The sequence below is a fragment of the Embiotoca jacksoni genome, unplaced genomic scaffold, assembly GCF_022577435.1.
Source record: "Embiotoca jacksoni isolate LCO1_2020_lvr unplaced genomic scaffold, fEmbJac1.0.p SCAF_24, whole genome shotgun sequence".
In the NCBI taxonomy this organism is placed as follows: Eukaryota; Metazoa; Chordata; class Actinopteri; family Embiotocidae; genus Embiotoca; species Embiotoca jacksoni.
This window is the reverse complement of record NW_027185375.1, coordinates 8,084,186-8,107,610: the sequence shown is the minus strand read 5'-3', so window position 1 is coordinate 8,107,610 and position 23,425 is coordinate 8,084,186. Positions and strand designations below refer to the sequence as shown.

Genomic DNA, 23,425 nt, shown 5'->3' with positions numbered 1-23,425 from the left:
ACGCACACACACGCACACACACACACACACACACACGCACACATGCGCACGCACACACACACACACGCACGCACACACACACACACCTCTGAAACCTTGCAAGCGCTGTTGAACGCCCACAGAGACGTTGGCCTCTTCCCTTCTAGGTTAGGTTAGGTTAGGTAGTTACTTTATTAATCCCCGAGGGGAAATTTTTCTGTGTACATAATGGGACCTTCTCGACCACACAGACAGGCAGTCTGGTGATTTAGAGGCAGATGTGCTGCACGAGAGTACAACATGTAAATATGATGGTAGCTCATCATCAGCCGCACACAGAGGTCAGCTCAATGACTCACCCCTGGACACCCACACACAAACACAAACAAACTTTGACATCTGTGAACATTACAATCCAGGAATATGATAATGGTAAGATTACAGAGATGAGAGGGCCTATAAATGAAAACAATCAAACAAAAGCAAACCCAGAAAAGAAAACAGTGAATGACAGGGAAATGAAATGAGAAAAGAGAAAAAGAAAAAAGCACCAGGGTGATAGTTTAATTGCACTAGCCTTTGTCTGCACGTTTTAAATAGAATAAACTCCAACGGCCACCAACACAGTGCTGCACACCAGACAAATATCACCGCTTGACCAATTTCATTACACAGTCCACCACTATGCTGGGACAGTCATTGTAGTCTTCAAAGTCCTAACTGAACATAGTTTTTCCCTTAATGACCCTCAAAGGAGCGAACAGAATAAGAGAAGTTGTACTGAGGACTTTTATCAGTGGCGACAATATCCTACCTCCTGGAAGACTTTACACACCACACTGCTGCTGTTTGGACTCTAAATCAGTCTGTGTGTCTGTTCTCAACTTTAACACATAACAATGTATCAGATGAAGTTATTACAACAGGAAAATGGCTGGATGATGGGTGCCTTTCCTCCAATTGATGAATATTGTTGTGTAAGATTCAATACTGTCTGGGTTTTGTTATTGTAATATTGAAATACATCTTGTTACTTCAACATCTTTCCAATTTTTGTGCTTTTTAGTCAGTAAATTCAACTGCAAATATTTTTTTACTTGTGTCATGATATTCACTGGACAAATTACCCCCAGATGTCAGATTATTAGGAACGCCTTGTTAAAGCTAAAAACCCATTTTACCCGCAGATATTGTCCTATCACAGACATATTGGCATCACCATATATGTTGGCCGATATGACAATTTGTCTTATAGAACATGACATAAAAAAGATGCTTGGGGTAAAATAAAATAAAAATTATATTCCTGTTTTTACTTTAATAGTTGTCTACAATCATTAAATTCCCAGTGAAGTTTACTGTGTCAGTGCACTGATGTCAGTGTAGACAATAAACTGTAAAATGTCCTGCCTCCATTAGCATTTAGTAACCACATTTGAGAGATCCCTGCAAAAAAACGTGTTTATATACGCTGTATATATAGTTTATATAGAAAGAATATTGGCCAATACAGAGGTATTGGAATGTCTGACTTCTTAATGCTGGTAACTTCCACAAAAATCCAGTATTGGCTGAGTTTTAGTTAAAACTGATGCAGCAACTGTGCAATAAATCCAACCATCATAAAAGTTATAATGTTCTGCTTTTGCAAAGAAGAGCGGATAAAACTAAAATCAGAAGAAAAAGTAGAAGAAAGAAGTGAGGAGGGAAGAAAGTAAAAGCAGGTGAGAAAGAATCAAAAATGCTGAAAAAAACCACAGACTGCAGTTAATACTCATCTCCAGCCTCATTGTTGCCGCCCCCACTGTCTTCCTTATTGCTCGCCTGAGTTGAAAGCGTTTGTTTTCTCAGCAGCAGCCCTGAGCATTAAGCTCAAATTCATCTCCTACTTAAGATGAGACCAATCTCCTTGTTCGCTCACAAAAATACACTCTTAAACACACACAGGGACAAAGACATGGAAACACACACCTTATTGCTTAAATCTGGGAAAAGAAAAAGTCTGTATTCTCTTAACAATCTCTTCTATCGATCTGAACACTATTGATGCTTCCTCACTTTCACTCTGCCCATCCCTGTTTTTCAAAAGCAGGAACCGCATTACAGAAATAAATGCAAACTGCCAAACCCACCTTACCGCCCAAAAGGAGATAAGAAAATGCCATTTTTCATCTGGAGGGGCATCTCCTGAATCCATCTTCACTTCCTATCAGAACTTCTCCACCCGGGCTTATCTTACTCTGGACTGTCATCAAACGGCCCAACACAAGAAACAGTTATTCTACCTTTTAATGTGTTGTTGTGAAAGGTGGCTGAGGTTGGGAGCTGGCGCCTGATTCTGTTTTAATTGACAATTAATGAATCCAGACATTAGCTGATCCAAACACCTGGCTAAGGGCAAGCCATAATTAAACTCATTAGAATGAGAAAAGAGACTTTTGTTCTCAATCAGTCATTAAAGCAGCCAAAACACGAGGCGCTCTCCCAAAGTAATTTCTCTTTTTTTGCAGCCCTCCCTCCCCTCTCCTGTAGCACTTTAAATCTTTTATCAACCTTCCTAACAGGCGCCTTTCCCTCACAGTCCTCCATCTTTAACACTTTTTATTTATGGCGGTGCTCCTCTCGTCATTCTCCATCATTTCTACAACTTTATCGCTCATTTTGTTTTTCCTCTGATTACCAACTGGCTTTGATTTTGTAAATGTCTTACAAATAATTTTAACAGTTGGCCTGTTTTCCAGAAGTAAACAATTCATTAAGTAACTCTTTGTCCCTAATATTGGATATTTTCTGTCGCTTAAAATCCCGAGGGAATCTACACATGCGGCCGAGTTTTAACGATCTGTCTACTGTCTGGTTAGTGTTGAAAAACAAGATGGCGAGTATCTCAGTGTTTCTATTAGGGCTGCATGATTAATCGTATTAAAAACACAATCTTGATTAATATGTGATCGTATTTCTAAATGACAACAATTCTGCTAGATTGTTATTAGCTGCAGTAAATCAAGCACTCCTACTTTCTCGCTCGCCAATGTTGTTTATGTTCAGTGTCAGATTGTTTAAGCTGCTTCATTCAAGCTAAAAACAAGACTGTTCCCTTTCTAGTGTCACACAAAGTTGATTTGCACCTCCTACATCAGGCACCATCATATTTTTTTTTTGTTCCTCTGTATCAGGCAAGTGCAACAAGCATTTATATTGAAAAGAAATCATGAGAGAGAATTGTAATTTCAATTCTAAGCAAGACAATCATGATGCTCGTTTTATCCAGATTCATGCAGCTGTAGTTTCTTCTAGTTCATCTGGATGGAAAAGCTTTGCTTGATTTGCTGAAATATTAAACAACCTATAGCAAACCCAATTGCCAGATATGAACTTTTCTGGTTTTCTAGTGTCTGGCAAAAGTTGATTCCTGATGAATTAAACATTAGTTTGGGAAATGTGCACTGGTTTCCCAAACTGCTACATATCTCAAACTTGTGTTACTTAAGCCAAAAAGTAGAAATGGAGTACAGATACTTGAGTTGCAGCACTGCTACCAAACTCTGACTTCATTAGATCATATCAGTCCATTCAATTATTTTTTCCCAGTCTGGTGAAGGCAGAGCAAAGAACTTATCCAATTATCTCTGTAAGAATGATTTTAGTTCTGTGACAGACAGCTACTGTGGGTAAAAAAAAAAGAAAAGAAGTGATACCTCTGACCATTTTCAGGAACATTTTCCATTTCATGTTTTAGGCATTTACCTGATGCTCTTACCCAGAGCCACTTAGAGTGAAGGCACTGGTCGAATAAGCCTCAGTTCCCAGATCACCAACATTACTGGAATATAGGTTTTTAAAAATTCAGGTAGAAGGGAGACTTCTTTTTTTTTTTTCTTTTTTTTTTTTAGTTAGGAGCAAATTAGAGTTAGCTGAGGCAGAAGGTGTACAGAGGGAATATGATTCAGTGTAGAGAAGGTGATTTGAGATACTTTTTGAAGGAATGGGTTTTCAGCTTATAACGGAGGTTGGGGAATGACCTGGCTTTTCTGACCGGTGGCGAAGTCATTCCACTTTTTGCCTTTTTGTGCTGATTCATTGAGGCCCACGGGCTTTCTGTGTGTAAAAGCCCTGAAATTCCTGATTGTAAATAATCCCATGCCAAACTCTGTGCTGGAGTGTCACATTTACTTTACCATAACGTAGCCTCCTGCAGCCTCAGAGGAGCGTGCTAACTTCTCAGCAAATAAGTTCTTTGATCAAGGGGCTGCTGTGTGAAATGCATACTACTGCTCATTTCCTCCACTCAAAACAGCCCATTTGCACAGCAGGCAACGTGAAAGTACAGCAAATTTATGGTATGCTGCAGAGGAGATAACAGTGAATTCTCACTTTTACTAGAAGAGGAGTCCTAATGTATTTCATGTGCTCCTTACCTTTGTGGTAGCACCAAAATTAGGCCAAATTCTCCACTTGTGCACACAGAAATATGGAAATTAGACCCAACTTGGTCGGACCAACTAATGGCAGAGCTGCCAATGAATTTCATGACATTTGCTGAGAATTGTTAAACTCCCAGGAGAAAAATTCCTGTTGCAATTGATGACCTTTTCTAAAGTGTCAAACTGAAGGCAAACTTTATATATTCATCATCAATTTGCTTCAAAAAAAAAAAAAAAAAAAAGAAGCTAATTTATCAACATTTTGTTTGCTCTGTTCAACTCCTCACATTGTTGGCTTATTAAATAATGCAGCCTCAAGGGGCCGCTATCAAGGCTTTAGACCTTTTATTGTGGCTTTATCTCTCCCTCTATATCGATCTACGAGGAGTGTAGACTTTGTGATGGAATGCCACTCTGAACGGCTTTGTCGGAGACAGCTGCAAACATATCACCTCTGCCGGCCTGCTGGCTCTGCAGAGCCTGAACAAGGCCTTTTGTAAATGATGCGACTGGGGAGCTGTTAAGGGCGAAGGCTAGTTTTATAGCCAACAAGAACATTACATCCTACTTTGGCTCAAAAATTACAATCAAGTGGACCTCAACTTTACTTTCCCTTTTTTCATGTCTATTGTGCAATTGCAGAGTGTAGCTCTACAATTTTACCGAAGTGGATGCATACATGCTCGTAATGCAGTGTAATTAGGACGGTGGGTAATTGTGCTGTGGTAATGAGCTCGTTGCCAAGGAGTGCAGCAGAAAGGCCGGTCGCCGGAGAGCAGCATGCGGTCAGAGGGGTAAATGAGGGATTTTATGGAACGTATTGATGAACTGTGCTGAACAGTTAGCAGGGCATACATCATTTAGCCTCAAGAGTAAAACAGACAAATTCAGGCTAACGCTGAGAGTGCTGACTTGTAATGGAATTTTATATTAGGGTGAGCAGAGCGAGAGCACGTATACCTCAGGCTCAGTCTGGGGGAAAAAACAAACAGTGAGAGCTACTGGGCTGCCAGATGTTGCAGCGGAAACAAGCAAAAGCAGCTGTCAAATAAGCAGCAGAACTCATAAAGATGTCTGATTGCAGCTTTAGTGTAAAAAAATTTTTTTTTTTTTTTAAAAGGGCCTCCGACTTCATGAATTTCTGCCATTAAAACAAACAAAAAAATAAAGGACAATTGTTGTGCTTTCAATGAGTGAAATTGGCAGCTCTGATGGATTGGATTTGCCCCAGAGGTTTCCATGCATTTTTAAGACATTTGAAAGAAACAGATGCATTCACAGGTGTAGTCATCACATTTTACTGCGAATAACAATAAACTAGTGCCGCATTTAATGCTGCCCTCAAGATGAACTGTTCGGAAAGTGTTTCGTTCTCTTTGTGAGGGAGGCTAGAATAATCAGGTGGCCAGCTGGTCGAGAGAAATCGAGTTGGCTGTTCCATTATGTCCGTTCAATTACACGGGGATGTCTGAGAGAGCAGCGGTGGCCCCTGGGAGAAGGGCTGCGACGCAGATGCACGACTCCGCTGCAACGAAGAAAATCTTAGTTTGTGTTTGTACATGACCTCTAACACAGTCCAGAGTACTTTAATAGTTCAATCTTTTTCATGTCTTTTATTTTGTAGACGTTTTAGGACTCATACTGATGAATATCCTGTTACGCTCTTATTCTGAAGGACTGAAACCGAAAGTAGTCGAGAAAGAAGCAGTAGATCAGAGAGTTGACAAAAGACGGAGAAAAGTGTGTTGAAAACAAAGAGAAAGGTTTTTGTTTGTTTAGCACCGTGTTAATTTTCTTGTAGGCAGATTGCATTAATGTTTGTGTGTGTTTGGAATAGATGATTAAGCCCTAAAACTTTCTTGAGTGTGTGTGTGTGTGTGTGTGTGTGTGTGTGTGTGTGTGTGTGTGTGTTTATAAGAGCAATTCTATTAATCAGCGTATGTACCGACCCTTAATTAAAAACTCCCACTTCCCCTTGGACACCACTCCTGTGTGCATGTGTGTCTGCATTTGTATGCACACCGCTGCTGCTTCTGAGTCTGAGTATTCATGAGTGTGCATGGGAACGTGCACAATACCACTGCTTATATATTCTTCTTTCAAACCAACACATGTTGGCCGCTCAGCGTATCTGTGGACGTTTTACTCAACAGAAAGAGACACAGTGCCGTAGGTCTAAAATTAACGAATGCACCTTGAACATGGATTCTGCCCTTTGTTTCAGCACATCGTTGGGGCTACTTGTTCTTCTGACTGCGCCTGCAGCTAATGCAACCAACAACCATTAATTTATTGAAAGCATTAATGGTCAGTCATCTTTTGCTTACAGGCAACATGCCACAGAATATTACATGTTCAGTGCACGTGCTGACTGGTTTAATCTTGTTCTTTCTGCATGTTCTGCAAATTGGATGATCTGGCTTGCACTCGCACAATACGCCTACACTTTTTTAAAATGTTTTTTTTCCTCAGCCATTCAAGGTGTGATATTGGAAAGCTATTCAAAGAGCAACAGCCGGAGCAATAGTTCATTCTCCGCCCACATCCACTGCAGCTAAACACACACGTTTGTGAGTGTTCATTGTTATTCCATTCAAATATACTCAACACACACACACAGTAGCATCACATGTTGCAGTGAAATGAAAGGAAGAGAACTGAAGTTGACTTAAACGTTGGACACCATGACAGATAGTCCGTCTCCTGGGAAAGTACATTACTCATCCGATTAATCAGATGTCACACCTTCATCAAGGTCATCGCCTCCTTCTCACTCTCTTCCTTCCCTCTGTGTTTCCAGCTCTCACTATGATCGCAAATTAATATTCACAGTCGTCCAGACCACTGCAGGGGAGCACGATGCTGTAATGTCACAGCAGAGCTGGGCGAGACATAGTGGAAGACATGAACACAGGAAGTGAGGGTGAGGAACAGATGATTAAAATAAAGAAAAGGAGAGTGGGCATTGAAAAAAATGCAATTAGCCAAAACAAATGTCTCCTTCCTCCCTTTCCTCCTCTCCTTCCTGCACTCATCCTCGTATCACCCTCTCATTTTGTCACAGATGATTTTCAGCTGTTTAATCCTGATTATGGAGTCAAAGTCCCAGTCGACAGCATCCAGCTCAAACTTCATGTGGATGTACATGTGCACGTGGCAACGAGAGGCCAACTCAGAATATTAACACTTCTGTTTCATGTATGTTGTTTGATAATCGGTTTCTGTTGACATTTCATATTTTTACTTTTACATTATTTACTATTGTTTTCTAACCTTGCAAAATACAGCAACTTTGTATAATCACAACCATTTCAAATTGTTTTCGAAGTATTTTTTTATTTTAGGTTTTTCACTTTTGTTTTGACAATATTTAACAGTAACATTGTATTGTATATGTTACTAATAAAATAGGAGTAAATATATTACTATTTACTACAAACACAGTAGTAAATATACAGCATTTTTACTTTGTTAGTAGAAACAGTAAATGCAGCCAATTTATAGAATCATCAGCTTTTAATTTTATTGTTTAAGTAGAAACTTAAACACGTGTCACTTTTGTGGACTTAAGTGTTTCACTTGGTTAATTATTATTTTTTACAAACACAGCCTGGAAAAAAATGCATTCATACATAATGAGCAGTGACTACGTAAAGCCTTGAATTTTGTGTCATTCAGGTGTATCAACACTTGTAGGCTCCAGGGTGTTCAGATCAACACTGCACCATGGCAGCTGCGAGCACACATTCCTAGTGCCAACACTTTAAAAGAGGTGAAGCCGTAAACGGGCAGTGAAAGAAAAACAGGTCAGCTGTTGTTAAGGGACCGAAACTGCTTATTAAAATTGACAGTGAACGATACTTCCTTGCATTTTGCACTACAGCGACTACACTATTCTGTGTTAATCTCAGTGTAGTCATGCAGCTCATAAACCTGTTAGTGCAACGTCAAAACCGGTCTCCTGTGTCTATTTGAAAATGTAATGTCTTTCAGGATTTAATTCGAGGCAATTTACATCAGACTTTGTTGTTCTCCTCAGAGTTGTTAGCAGTCAGTGTCACTCGCTCTGCTCTCACCACTCAAATGACAAACAAACCTGGTATTTTTCTGCTTCGCTTTCGCTTCTTTCTATTTTCCACCGCTGTCACCTTTTTTTCTACAAAATGGCCACTTTGTCATCCTCTTCTTACACACGCCTTCACTTCACAAACCTTTATTTATTTATTTTGCTTTCACTCTTGTAACTCTATAGCTTCACCTTGACTTTTATTCATACGGCTGTTTGGGTTCGAATGTTCTTGATCTCTTTTCAATTTCCTAAAATGAGGCTTTTCCAAAACTACATACAAAAATGTGCGAGTAGACACACATACACACACAAACACTCTACACACACATATAATTACACAACTGTTCATGTGATTAAGTACCATGCAAGCAGTTGTTTAGAAGTGTGAAATGAAGAGGAGATAGACAAATAACCCAGCCACCCCCCGGAGACACGTATTAGTGTGTCATTTTATGAGACAAGACTGTGTATATGAGTTTGTGTGACAAAAAGCATCACTTGTATATGTGAGTATGTGTTGTTAGAGTGTGTGTAAACCACTTACTTCTGGTCCTGATAAGTCAGAGATGAGATGGATTTCACCCCCCTCTTCTCTTTGTAGATGTTGGGGGAATGATCTTGGATCAGCGCTTCAGCCTTTTCCAGCCTTTGAAAATGATGCAATTAACACTGATCTTGATGAGACTAGAAGTGGAGAGGCCAGAAACCAAAGCAGAAAAAAGCAAGAAAAAATGGTCCGAATTATTAGCCCAAAAAATAAGGTAAATCTTCTCCCCTATTCTCTGACTTATTTTCAGGAGGGCTGTCTTGTCCAGTTTGAAATGAGTTTCCAGCTATACAGAGATTGTTATTATTTTGAATATTACTCAAACTCAAAAATTGTGACTCATAAAGCAAATGCTGATTTAATTGCACTAAAATAATGTTGGTGATTTACTTTTCAGTTCAATTTGGATGCAAATGAAACTGTCTTCAGATCTTGGATTAAGCAATAGATATTGCTGATTAGACTAATAAATTACATTAATCAATATAAATAACAGCTATAAAGAAGGCTGCTCTACAGGCAGACTGAAGGTAGAAAAAAAAGAAACAAGAATCACGGGAAAACACATGTACCCGAGTCAGTGAACCGTTAACGGGAGGCTCAGGGATGTGAAAACAAGAGATACACATGAGAGAACTACAAGACAACTTTGCTCATGAAGGCAGACTGAGGTCAAGTGGTTGAAGAGGTTGGGAAGCAAGACAACAGAGAATAAAAAAAAGAAGAGAGTGAAGGAATTGTTTACAGGTAGAGAGAAATGCAAGAAGCTGGTGTATGACAAAAGAGACAGGACAGCGTAAGCACGGGGAAACGGAGTGCCTGACAGGTGTGCAAATACACTGACACACACGTAAGACCTGCTAAACAGAAACAGTATGTGGCAACAAAATACTCAATTTGAGGAGGGATTGCTGGTTTCCTGAAATCCCAAATTTAGCTGTGTCAGTACGACTGCAGCAAAAACAGGAAAACATGAATTCACTGAGAGTCACTGTGAGAAAATGTGACGAGTTTGAAAGTTTTGTTTATTTGAATAATTATTTCACTGCACAGGTGTGGTTATAAATGTACAGTAGCCCACATCTGGTTGCAAGGAAATGCATCACTTACACTTTTTCCTGTTCTTTCAGATTGTATATCATGTTCTTTTATGTCAAGTTCCTGCTGTATGTACAAATTCCATGCAATCTCCATGAAACATAATGTGAGACATGCACTGTTAAAAAAAAAAGAAAAGAAAGAAAGGCAGGGAAATAAAGGCTCCGAGGAGTAAACAATAAAGAGGTGGAGGCAGAAAGGAGACGTAGCTCCGACTACAGCAGGAGGTGATCATGAAATCGAGGGCCGATAAATGCAGATTTGAGCAGGAAGCAGTGTGACAGTACAACGGGGATATGATCCTGCATTAAAATGACCTCTTCTCGAGTAAAGCCCTCTGTGACCTGGTCCAAAAGGTGTCCACACATACATGTGAGCCTTGAATAATAATGTTTGACAGCGCTGTGTATGAAAGTGCCGAGTAAAAAAAAAAGAAAAGAAGATTCCCTTCAAATGACAACAGAGGTAACAGATGTACAAGCAGGAGGCAATCTGAGGATGTGAAGAAGCCTCTGATCAGGCAGGCTATAATGAAGCGAAACATTACAAGATTCTTCAAAGAGCCTCTCTGGACCGGAACCCCTCTCACCGTCCAACACACACACACACTCACACACATGCAAGACGCTGCAGCAAGCTGAGGTCACCTCAGATTCAGATTCTCTCACCCGTTAAAGGTGAGGTGTAAAAATGAAGAGTAATGAAACCACACTGCCTACAGCACAGCCCCCGGTGTCGCAAAAATGACTTTGAAAGAAACAAACTGGGCAATCCAACTCACACGCACAATTTCAAAATGACACGCGCATGTCTGATCACCACAATCTCCTGAAGTCACCTTTAAACTGAACAGAATATTGAACCCGGGAGTGCCGTGAGGAATTTGGTATAATTGTAACCGACAGGCTTAACTCTTATTTTCTCTTATAACTCTTCTCGTTGGGAATATTCCACTTTTCTGTCTCTCTTTAGATAACGTATTTGATGATCTGTATTAAGGAAGTATCTGTTTGTTCCTGATTAGTCACTCAGTCATTAGTTTTTTGCTCTGTTCATGCATTCATTTAAATGTTTTTCTTCCAGTTTGCTCATACATTTGGGCTGAAACGATATATACATGCAACCATTCACTCTTCATGTGAACAGTACAGCTCCATACACATTGCTTCAGTACGTGGAGAAATGTTTTTTCCATACCTAGTTACAGCTGCTGCTCGGGGGAGGGGTCATTAAGGTAATTAAGTTACACAGTTATTCCTGAAAGCTGCATATTCGTTCTGTGAATTCAGCATTATTGAGGTTTCTCACAAATTTGAGCTAAGGAGTCCTCTGTTTGGAAAAAAAAAAAAGTGTTAAAGAATCCTAATTTGTTTGTGTTGTCAAAAATAAAACGCAGACATTTGTCAATCTTTGTAGCACTTCTAAATTTACCTATCTTGAGTATCACAGACACACACACGGAGACCACAGGTGTACTGGCCTCTATGGGTCACCCTACATTCCTTGTCATTTTATGTTACGCTCTATCCATCTTGATTGCCCTTTTGCCGTTTTCCCCCAGCTCCTCTATCCATCTGCCTTTACCCACCTGCCTCATGTCCTGTCTCTTTCCTGTCCATCACCCCCTCCACCTCCACCCCCACCACCCGTCTCAGTTTTTTAAGCTGCTGAATGCTTGACATTTCCCTCTTTAACACACATGGCTCATTATTTGCGCACAAACCCAAAAATCCACAATCAGAAATGTGTGCAATACACACAGATGCTGACATACATAAACACACATGGACACATGCTGTATGCAGAAGCTGAAGATAAACAGAGCTGAAATGCCAAACATAATTCCACACAACGGAGGAGAACAGCGGGTTGTCAAGACGTCAGCCGAGGAGCTCAAGCTTTTTCCGGTGCGTTTTAGTTTTAACTTTTATTTAAAGGTTATACCCTGCTGAGAATCTTTGATGATTACAGGACTCACCAAACTAGTACTAGTCAGTCCGAGACCGACTGTAAACACGTTTGATTTGGGGAAGAAAATAAAACTTGCGGGGAGATGAGGAATTCAGCCCTCAGTGTCATATCTCTGTGAGCAGACCAAAGCCCTAATCGGGCTGGGATTTTTTTTGCCAACACTGGGGGCTTATAACTGGTGACATTCTACAAGCAGCCCGAGCAACACTGTGCAAGACCACAGCATACACACAAAAACAAGGACAAACTGAACCACAGCTCTGCTATTTCTGTTGGTCATGTTTTGCCACAGAGTGTTCATTATCACGGCTCTAGAGAAATGCAATGAACTGGATCTGAAAGAGTCAATTTAGTCCACTGTTTGTACTAATCCATATATATACAATGCCTCAAAGGCAGATAACACAGGACGGATTGATTACTCGCTGCAGAATGTCCACAGCAAACTAGCATCATAACTGAAACTATTAATGGAAGCCTGTGGTGTTTTCTTGTAAACAAACAAAAGTTATATTTACATTCAGTTTTATTAAAGTGGAGCATCTTCTTCAGGTTCAACAATATATTTAATTTTAAATTTAATTTATCAACAGTGCCATATCACAACATAAGTCATCTCAGAGCACTTGGTTAAGTCATTACAACATAACCTTACAATATAACCCAACAATTCAATAATTCTTATGTGGTTGTTCCCAATTTTTGACAGTATTGCGCAGGTGAAAGAAGGCAGTCCTGGAGAATTTATATGCAAGTTAAAGGACATATCCTGGTCAGAAGTAATTCCAAGTGTCCTCACAGTGGTGCTGGAGGCAAAGCCAATGCCATCCAGAGTAACTATAACTTCCGTCTGAATTTAGAGGTAGAAAATAACAGGTCGTGAAGGCCTTTATGTCTTCAAGACATGCTTGAAGTTTCACAGATTTATTTCATTACGCTTCACAGATAAACATGAGGCAATGAAAATGTATGCAGTGGTTTCAAATAATAAGGGAAGCATGTATAACATGAAAAGGATCGGTCCTAGTACAGAGCTCTGTGGAACTCTACAACTAACTTTTATGTGTTTGGAAGAGTTATCGCTGACAATTGGGATGAACAGACATCCTTCCTTACAGAACACGTGCAAAGACAATTTTGCTTTACTTTGGATCCTGTATTATTTACATCCATGTTTACCGGCAAGCAGTTTCCTTTCCTGTCTTTACTGGTGCATTGCTGCAGTTTGTCTCTGTGCAATTTCACCACGCTTTGCGCAAGACAAACACTGAAGCACTATTGGAGGTCGAAAAGACCACAGGTCAATTCATTAATTCAAGGCAACAGATATACAACTATCCAGGTTCTCAGAAACTAAAGGTAGTCTATTCATATTTAAACCTGTGTTGCCAGGTGGGTGCAGAATTTCTATGATTTATATATATATATATATATATATATATATATATATAAATCATAGAAATTCTGTAGTTACAATAACTAAGACTGTAAAAAGCTGGGAAATTATCAACTGCATCTCAACTGCTGATACATGCATCATCGACAAGGAAGTGGAAAAATATTCTATGCGTACTTTAACGAGAATGTTTTACAATCTTCTCTCTCCTTGACATGAAGTCCTTTGAGACAAGTTTAAACAGGTGACAAGTCTTTAGATCTGAAACACAGGTAAGCCGCACGAATCTCTGCCTGTCTGACTGACATCTCTCAGTGGATGTCCTCACACCACCTGAAAATCAACCTCGACAAGACGGAACTGCTCTTCCTTCCAGGGAAAGACTCTCCCACCCTCGACCTGACTACTACCTTGGACAACTCTGTGTTATCCCCGACCCTGACTGCCAGGAACCTCAGCGTGACACTCGACAGTCAACTCTCTCTTACTGCCAACATCACTGCAACGACATGTTCCTGTAGGTACATGCTGCACAACATCAGGAGAATACGTCCTCTTCTCACTCAGAAGGCGGTGCAGGTTCTGGTCCAGGCTCTGGTCCAGGTTCTGGTCCAGGTTCTGGTCATCTCACGTCTAGACTACTGTAACTCCCTCCTGGCAGGTCTACCTGTTCGTGCCATCCGACCTCTGCAGGTCGTCCAGAATGCCGCAGCTCGACTGGTCTTTAACCTCCTTAAATTCACTCCCACTACTCCGCTCCTCCTCCTCCTCCTCCTCCGCTCCCTTCACTGGTTACCATTAGCTTCCCGCATCCGTTTCAAAACATTGGTACTTGTGCACCTTGCTGTGAACAGATCGGGTCCAGTATACATCCAGGACATGGTCCAACCTTACATCCCAGCCCGCTCCCTCCGCTCTGCTTCTACCAATCGGCTTGTCGCTCCCTCACTGCGAGCTAAACACTCTACAAAATCACAACTGTTTGCTGTCCTGGCTCCTAGATGGTGGAACGAGCTCCCCAACAACATCAGGACAGCAGAAACTCTGTACATCTTCCGCCGCAAACTAAAAACACACTTCTTCCGAATTTACCTTGAATAGTAGAACTTTAGTAGCATTTAAAATGACACTTACTGAAAGAACTTTGTAGTTTGGCTTTCTTGAAGAAATAGTATTTTCTTGATTCTTGTTGTTCTGGGTTTTGTACCCTCGTGGTTGAAATGCACTTATTGTAAGTCGCTTTGGATAAAAGCGTCAGCTAAATGAAATGTAATGAATGGTTTCATAATAAAATAAAAAGAAGCCAGTTGTGCTCAAATAAAAACAAATAAAGTAGCCGTGGTTTCTGCCTGCCACCGGTAATCTTCACAAAACACATATCTTTTAAGACCTTGCTATCTTGTTAAATGTCAGCTTTTGTATGAGTTCGATGGTGTAGAATAGAAAGTCGTCTTCTTCAAATCTAAACAGCACTTAGCAAGGTTGCTCACATTATCTGGTGTCCTCATTGGTTGTTTCTCATTATTAATTTAAAAAAAAAAAAAGAAACCTTTTTTCTAGACTAACACCCAAGTGTTTGTTCACACAAAGCTCTTTTCCCACTTATTTCTTGACACTCTGCTAAGTGATTTACAATGCAAACCTTTTAAAAAAAAATCATCAATGGCATTTTCATTTTGAATTAGACTTTACTGAGAATTAATGACCTGGGACATCTTTTCACTTAGCTACTACCAAAGCATTACATTTATTTTGATGTGAAATGATTTATGTTTGCCTTTCAGCTTACTATGATTCTATTTAAAAAAATATATATATCGTAGCAACTCTGAGCTGCCTACAAGACATGAAATGATTCTTATTTGGCAATAATGACTCTTTGTGGCCTTCACATGTGGTTAATGCATAGCCTCAATAAAAACATCTACAACCTTGAATGGCCGCTGCATTGTTTCAGGTTGGAGCTTGATTAAAGACTCCACATACTGTTCATCTTAAGGTGTCTTGGAAAAAAAAAAAAAAAAGGCGTCACATCAGGCTCATCCACATCGTAAGATGTTCTTGGTTTAATTGCTGGGTGAAAATTAAAGATGTGAAAGTGCCGTTACATACGTGAGAAAGAATAATAATTGTGAAATCAGCTTGGTGCGTCTTCTTTGTCTAAATGAACAATTAATTGGGTTTGTAAAATGTCAGCCATCTGATAAAGAGTAGTTTAAGCACTGTAAATGTTATTAAACTGACAAAAGCATTCATCATTGTTCATTAATATGTTTGCAAAGTTTATGAATAAAGAGAAGTTTGGTCTCTATGAAGTGTTAACACTGAGGGTCTGATTTACTAAAAGGTCTGCCTGTGTAAAATCACGTGCAAACTTCATACCACCTGCAAACAAGTGTCCAAGAACGAAATGTAAATAGATACATTTAGCACCCGCAATGACATTTACTAAACCTGAAAGTAGAAATAGGAGAAATGATTGCGCCTGTATTTTAGTACAACTGAAAGGCACATAATAATCAGATGCGCATATTAGGAGACGGCTGCTCTTAATGTGGTGAGACGGAGAAGCAGGAAACCAAAGAATGAGCAGAGAACATGGATTTACACCTGTAAACATTTTTGATGCCAGAGGCATGAATTATTCAGACATATCGTCAGTCCACCCATGACATTCCTGAGTTACTGAATGAACTGAATGATGATTTAAAACCAATAACAAGTAAGAGCCACGAAATACCAGCAATGTTAAAACTTCTTACGACTCAGCATTTTCCTGCCTCTGGGTCGTTCCAGCGTATTGCTGCTTGGATATCCCACCCAGTCCCGTTATTCAGGTGTGCTGTCACAGGTGCTGAATGTATCCCGCAGAATTCACAGGTAGCTTCATCAGGTTCACAAGCACACACACAATACACTGAATGAAAAGTCACCTGCTCATCACAGAAAGAGCTGGACCTGCTGATCGGTGTTTGTTAGAGGATCTCATCCACCGTCCTTCCTCTTTTATTTGCCGAAGTTTTAATATAAGCCATTTTTTTTCTCCTAATATCTTGCCGATATTCTCAAAATTTCATGTATTGATCTTTTTATCATTCCCACGGCATTGTCTTCCTCGCTGATAATCTCCGATATAGCGTTTTGTTCTAGTTATATTAATATTTATTTATTTCCTTTTGCTTTAGCGGTCGTTCTGTTAGAACGGCTGGAATCACTTTAAAACCTCATTTAATACCTCATTTAAATAGAGCGATTTTCACCTGATATCAAAGACGCAATTACTGTTAGTAAATCACCCTCAAAACCAGGCCCTGAGAGTATTTAAATACTTTTCAAAACAAAACACTCACAGTGAGCCAATCTAAAAGTTTAATAGACATGTGATGCATTTCATGACCTGATTAGATTTATATGACGGGTACATGACCAGCCCTTACAGCTAAATACTTAAGACTGTTGACACTGGCTTTTGCTGACACCACTGCTGCCTGCAAGGAACCATTTTCACATGCTGATAACGTTCAGCACAACCTCCCTGATAATAAAGACCACTATCTGCTTGCGGTGATTTATCTTGAGGCAGTTTTAGACGCTGACGCCAAATGTTTTCATACTGAAAACCAAGAAATAAAGAAAAACATTCAACCAGACCAGGATACACACACACACACACACACACACACACACACACACACACACACAGTGTCTGAGAACGCTGGAGCGCCACTTCAGAGTAACTTCTTGTCCTCTGCAGCTGATTCAGACATTTTCTCTTTCTGTTTTAACTGCATCACACCATTAATAGAATGATTTCAATAGTTTTTGATGGGTTCTCATCAAGCCATACACAGCAGCTACACAATTGAGTGAACACAATCAAAATTACATCTTCACTGTCAAATAGTCCCTTCTCATGTCAAAGCCTTCACAGTCAATAACAACTGCGTCTTGTTTAGCTTGACAACAAAGTACTTTTTAACTTCAACCATTGAGTATCCATCAGCTCAACGAGTCAGCAACTCGTTAAAATGCATATAAAACCATGCACACAGCTCTGGTGCCGGTGCACCAATCAAACACACGTGGCTGAAGTTTCCTACCTTGACCCCTCGCACTCTGAACTCGGCCAGGGCTCGGCTCATCTTGGAGGCAGCTGTCTGCAGGTCCTTTCCACTGGCGATAACTTTGACCAGCAACGAGTCATAGTGGGGCGAAATGATGGCACCCTGGAAGGCAGAGGCGCTGTCCAGACGGATACCCATACCCTCACCGCTCCTGAAGACCTGGCAGGAACAGGACAGAGGGGACAATATAACATAAACCTCTTTCACTTGTAATTACGCACATACATACACAGTACATACACATGCATTTAAATATGCATATGGCCACAGAGAGCCCTGAGCTCAACATCAGAGTTAGTATGAAATTACAGGATGAGACACAACCGATTAAGTTCTCCAAGACGCTGGATCAACCTACCTATCGAGTACCTTGAAAACTGAAAAGGTGTACCTAGAAGATCTGGTGCAGTTTTAAAGTCAAACGGGTCACAACAAATATTGATTTGATTTTGGTTATTTCTGGTATGAATATATTTTCGGTCCTACTTAACATTCTGAATGGAAAGTCTGCAAATAAAGAATATTCAGTGTTCCTGTGGATTTCAGTACGTTGGATTTTGCCCTAGTTGGCACAAAAATACACTTGCACAATTTGTAATTAAAGTTTGGTGTTTTCATTAGGGCTCTTATTGTTTCATCCTTCAAGGTCCAGTAATCTCAGAGTATGCATCTTTTATCAGACACATTATTTGTATTTTTTTTGATGCAGGAAAAACACATATTTGTGTTATTTACGTGAGACTGCTCTTCCTCATTGAACACTTCTCATTATAGTACTTAGGAAACAATAGTAGTACAAGTGCTTGCAATCCAATGTTTGAGCTGGATGCCAGTGCAGACAAACACCTGTTCAGACACTAAAAGAAACAGAGAAAGTAAACAGGCAGGAGAAGTATCCTGGTGGCTCCATGCAACCGAGGTGTGTCGGTGTGCAAGGTTCAAATCCAGCTCTTGACCTTTGTTGTGTCTTTCATATCAATTCCTCCTTTAAATTCCAAATGTGAATCGAAAATGCTGCAAAATGAAGACTTTGCATCCTTCCTGCAAGTGAAACATGCAGAGTGAAACCAAGCAGCATCTAGCAGTGACATCACCCGATGGTTTATGAACACCGGTTATGAAGCTTCTTGTTCGGATTTTGTCTGTCGCCATCTTGCTAGTCCCGAAGAAGCAGAAGTGACCTGGGGGGCAGCGAGTGGTGGATCTGACTCGATCTGATTGGAAACCTGCCGATACTGGGTCCCGCCCACTGATAGCCATAACCTAACTGCACCACAGGCCTGTCAATCAAGAAATGCCCCAAAAAACACAGCCTTTTGGACCCTATTAATCAAATTAATGACGGTATTGTTTCAGATGGACGGCTAGAAAACTAATAAAAAGAAGTGAAATAACTTGTTGAGAAACTGACTTCGAATTTTATGAAACTAGTTGAATGGGAGTCTATGGAGCCAGAGGCCTTTTGGAGGCAACCTCTAGTGGCACTTGATGGTACCACAGCTTAATGCACTTTTGCATCCGCCTTATTTTTCAGACCCAGAAACTACGTCCACTTTTATATGGAGGCTATGAGTGAAATATTTGTCTTTGCTATCGTCGGCTGAATGTTTGTTTGCAACAGTGCAGGAATTTTCATCCTTTACTTGTTCTGCTGTGTCAGCACTGTTCACATACTGTTAATGGCTTGTTTAAAGGATTGTAATGTGGGCAAAGCAGGTATGCAAAGCATCACATCTGTTAGGCGCCTGCAATGTAATCATTAATCAACCTGCACTCAGTGGACAATAACAGCCTGATATACAAGGAGAGCAAAAGTAAGGAGATGAGAGGGCAGAAAACAAGCATGAGATGAGTGAGCGATGGAAAGGCTGAACTGTTCCAAACCACTTGGCAAGAGAGCAGAGAGGGAGGAGAGGAGATGTGAAGAGGAGTGGGGAGTGTCCAACACTACGACATATGGAGCCCCTCGAGAGCTGGAAGAGGAAGAGGAGTAGAAATTATAATTATAACAATGTTGCACCACAGTGATGACATGCTGGTAATATTTTCAGACAATGGTGAAGTGCAGCGCTGCCTTTATTCATGACCATCAATATATTTTCATTATAGCTCTTTACAACTCGACATTTTATCAGGAATGATTTTACTCCCTGTCTTTAAAACCATTCACTTCATTCCCATTCATCTGCACTGGCTCATAATCATCCAATATAGTGACTGTATAATTCCCTCTATAAATTCCCTCTATAAAGCATGTTGCAAAAATATGTTAAAATATTACTGCACAAAGACAAATGGCCTATGGTAGAACAAACAAAGGACCATTCAACATCAGGTATCTATGAAGCGATTCTGTGCTCCAGCGATACAGTACCTGTGTCATTCAAAGTAAATATGGCATGCACCAAAAGGAACATACAGCACATTTAAGTTAAATGTAATGCAACAGCAAGGAAAAAAATAATATGGAAAGGTAATTTAGAGATCAATATGTCTCACCATCCAGCTGAATGCTAAGTTCCTGCCATGAGTGGCTATTAATGTATTTTTCAGATAGAAATCTCCTTCACGAGGCGGAGGTCTGATCTTTTTTAGCTAAACCGGACACTAAGTGAAAAGAGGCTGCCTATAGTACATTAAGCAGAAATGGAAGAGATGCTGAGGGAGAGGGAAACTGTCACGAGCGTTCCCGCCTCCACACCTGAGCAATATTCCGTTTCAAGGCTCAAAGCCCCAATTTCCAGGTTGTGATTTTCACAAAGCCCTTTGAGTTTTAAAAGGCTCGGGGCTGGTCATCAGCTCCTCAAGTGTTACTCAAGTAGATCTCAAAATTCCACACTCACACTCTGTGCTGTGAATGTGAATAACTCGACAAGCTGCCTTGCATAGAATAAATCGTTATCAATTCAAAGGACGTTGCATTTGAAGAACATGATGCCCACAGAACACCCGGGGAATTATAAAAAGGGTTCGACTGCGCCATTACGGTTTATTATTTAGCAGAGCTTGCAACCGTGCTTACACAAAAGATTGCCTGAGGACTGAATTATTTTCTTTTAAATGGCGACTGATCCATTTAAAGGTTGGAACAATTCTTTAAAATTGTAGCATTCTTCAATGTAACGCCGATCTCTGCAGGAAGGCCGTCACCACTTCTCAAATAATGACATTTTGTCTGCACCATTCCCCAAACAGACAAATTCAGACTGACAAAACCTGGATAACAAATTTTATATTTTACTGTCACACATAAAGCAGGGACACTTTCTGCACTGACTACAAAAAAAAGTGAAACCCAGAGAACTTAAAGCTCTGAAAACATGCATTCTGTAAATATGTATTCCTAAATAAATTGATTTCTCCGTTTCATGCTGCTGCCCACAAAGAAAAAAAAAAAACATCTAACAGAGCCTTTGATGGGATACATTTTGCCAACTGTGGCTTATCGGTATTGCCAATGGGGCTCTAGGGCACTTTGTTTCCACAGTCTTCAGGCAGTTGCCAACTCTCCTCTGTGCAAATACCCCAGGGAAAATCTACACTCTGTTTACTTTTCTTCACTTCTCATTAAATCTTTCCTTCCTGTGAACAGGCTATATTTTAAAATTGTTCTTTGTCACCCCTTAACGCTGCAGATCGGGCATATAAACAAGACCAATGCAGCTGTTAGTGCTGACTGCTGTGTTAAAGTGAGTGACTGGCTGCCTGACAGCTGCCCTGGGTCCCTTTGCATGCCGTTATTTAATATCAAACTTGTGCATCCCCAGGGGGAAGGAAAACACTAAACATTGCTTACACTAAAATTGATGCGGCTCTTTGACTTATTCAGTCTATAGTCTTCACACAAGTTAACTGAGCGTCAAGGCTATTTTCAGCAACACCCCGTTGCATAATGAGAGGCATTTGGCTAACACTTTTATCCAGAACTTGAAGTGATAAAAGACGAAGACGAAGGATCAGTGATTAGCTCAAAGGCAATTCTGTTCCCCGACACCGCCACTTTGTTGTTGGTGTAAACTTTTCAAAGCTGTGAGGGGCACCCAACAGCCTCTGAAGACAGTTTCACATCTCGGAGATGTTCACGGCAACTAGATGTGTCGACTGGATGTCAGTTTGTGCAGGCAAAATTCATTAAAAACGGTCCTGATTGGTGTTCTTCCTTTCTGTAAAATAATTTTTGTGAACATGAGCTTACGCGATGTATCAGTGTACATCCACAGAGTAAACAAATGTGCAACAATCAGAAATGCCACCGTTGATTGTTGCATGGCAACAACTGCAACAGAAAAGAAAAAAAGAAAGAGTAGGAAGAGGGCTTGTAATTCAACAAGTGTGTTGTGAGGCCAGATGGTTAGTGACAACAGTAATTACTTTGTTTTCTGCTTGACATTTTTACCAGGTGTGAGAGTAGTTGTGTTTTCTAACAGGATCGTTCAAGCTGCTCTCTGAGCGTTCTAAAAACCATAAAGAAGAATGCACTTAATTAGAGAGAATTTTTAAGGTTAAATGAAAGTGAATACCACAATGTAGTAAGAGATAATGAATCACTTTGGAAACAAGAAGTTACAAAAGAATTTCAGCAGATGGTCTAAATGGGAGCGGTAAGTGGTGAATTTAGCAGGTTTTCTTGTGTTTACGTAAATAATTTGTGATGTTTCTGGCTCTTCTGATTTTAATGACTTTAAATGACTAATCATGTTAAATCACAGGAAGAATCTTTAACAGCATTATGTGTCAGGCTTGGAATATGTTCTTGAACATAAGCAACTTGAACGACAAGAAATGGTTTGTAATACATTTCATACTTTTTCATGTATTTTTGTGTAAAACAGTTTGCTTGTGATGCAAGACAAACAGAAGAATCTCATGGAAGTATTTACGATAAAAAACCCTGACAGGAATCTATGACCTTCTGTAAGAAGAATGACTGCACAGTCTCTGTGAACTGGATACACACAACAAAACAACAATATTGTCAACATATTTGCATGTTCATACATGCTTTAATACACACCAGACAGCAATAAATACAGAAAACATTTTGATCCCTTAACTATGGGCCAATATTGTTTTTAAATCAGATTTTGAAGTGTAAACAACCCTGTCCTGCTTGTGTCAGGAGACTAATCAAACATGGAGCAAGACAGATGCGCACTGTTACACTTTACTGAGCAGACACATATATACAGAATCTGTAGCTGGACAGAAACCCACAAACCTCACACAGAGAAGTTATTGGAACCACTCAGATGGAAGCTGTTTAACAGGGAAATACAAATCTAAAGTCAAAACAAGACACAAAAAATGGAATCCTGGAGGGCTTTCAGAGACTGTGGACACGCAGTTAGAAATGCACTGTTATGTTTATCTTTGAACCAAACCTCATCTGAAGTATTGTATGAGAGAATTCCCAATAATTAGCCCCAATAAACAAAAACGTTTTCTCACTTTTGGCTCATTAAGCCGGTATATTTCCATATTTACTTCTGTCTGCCATGTGCTAATGAGGGATAGTGGACTTTTATGTGGTGCCTTTGTGAATATATGTGAATAGTATAATATGGCCTCAGGCGTCTATGAGAAGAAAAGTACCACAGCAACATCCCACAGAGACAAGACGGTGCCTTTATCTCATTCCCTCAATGACGACTCAAACCCAAGAGAAAATCTTGTAGGCAGAAAAAGATAGAGGAGAGAAGGAGATACTGTACAGGCAGGATTGAATGAAAAGCCAAGTACCGTGTTAATAATTGAAGTCAAGGTGTCAGCTTCTTTCAGCCCAGGGCGCTGTCTAACAAGAAAACCCAACTTTCTTCT

The 23,425-nt window shown here is 40.1% G+C and overlaps 1 protein-coding gene across 1 annotated transcript in view; it reads right to left on the bottom strand.

Annotated features, from left to right (window-relative positions):
- Positions 1 to 23,425, bottom strand: part of pcxb (pyruvate carboxylase b) — a 283,978-nt gene that overhangs the window by 128,497 nt on the left and 132,056 nt on the right. Inside the window, exon 12 of the mRNA XM_069159292.1 lies at positions 17,585 to 17,767. Coding sequence (XP_069015393.1) covers positions 17,585 to 17,767 — 183 coding nt within the window. The remainder of the gene's footprint in view (positions 1 to 17,584; positions 17,768 to 23,425) is intronic.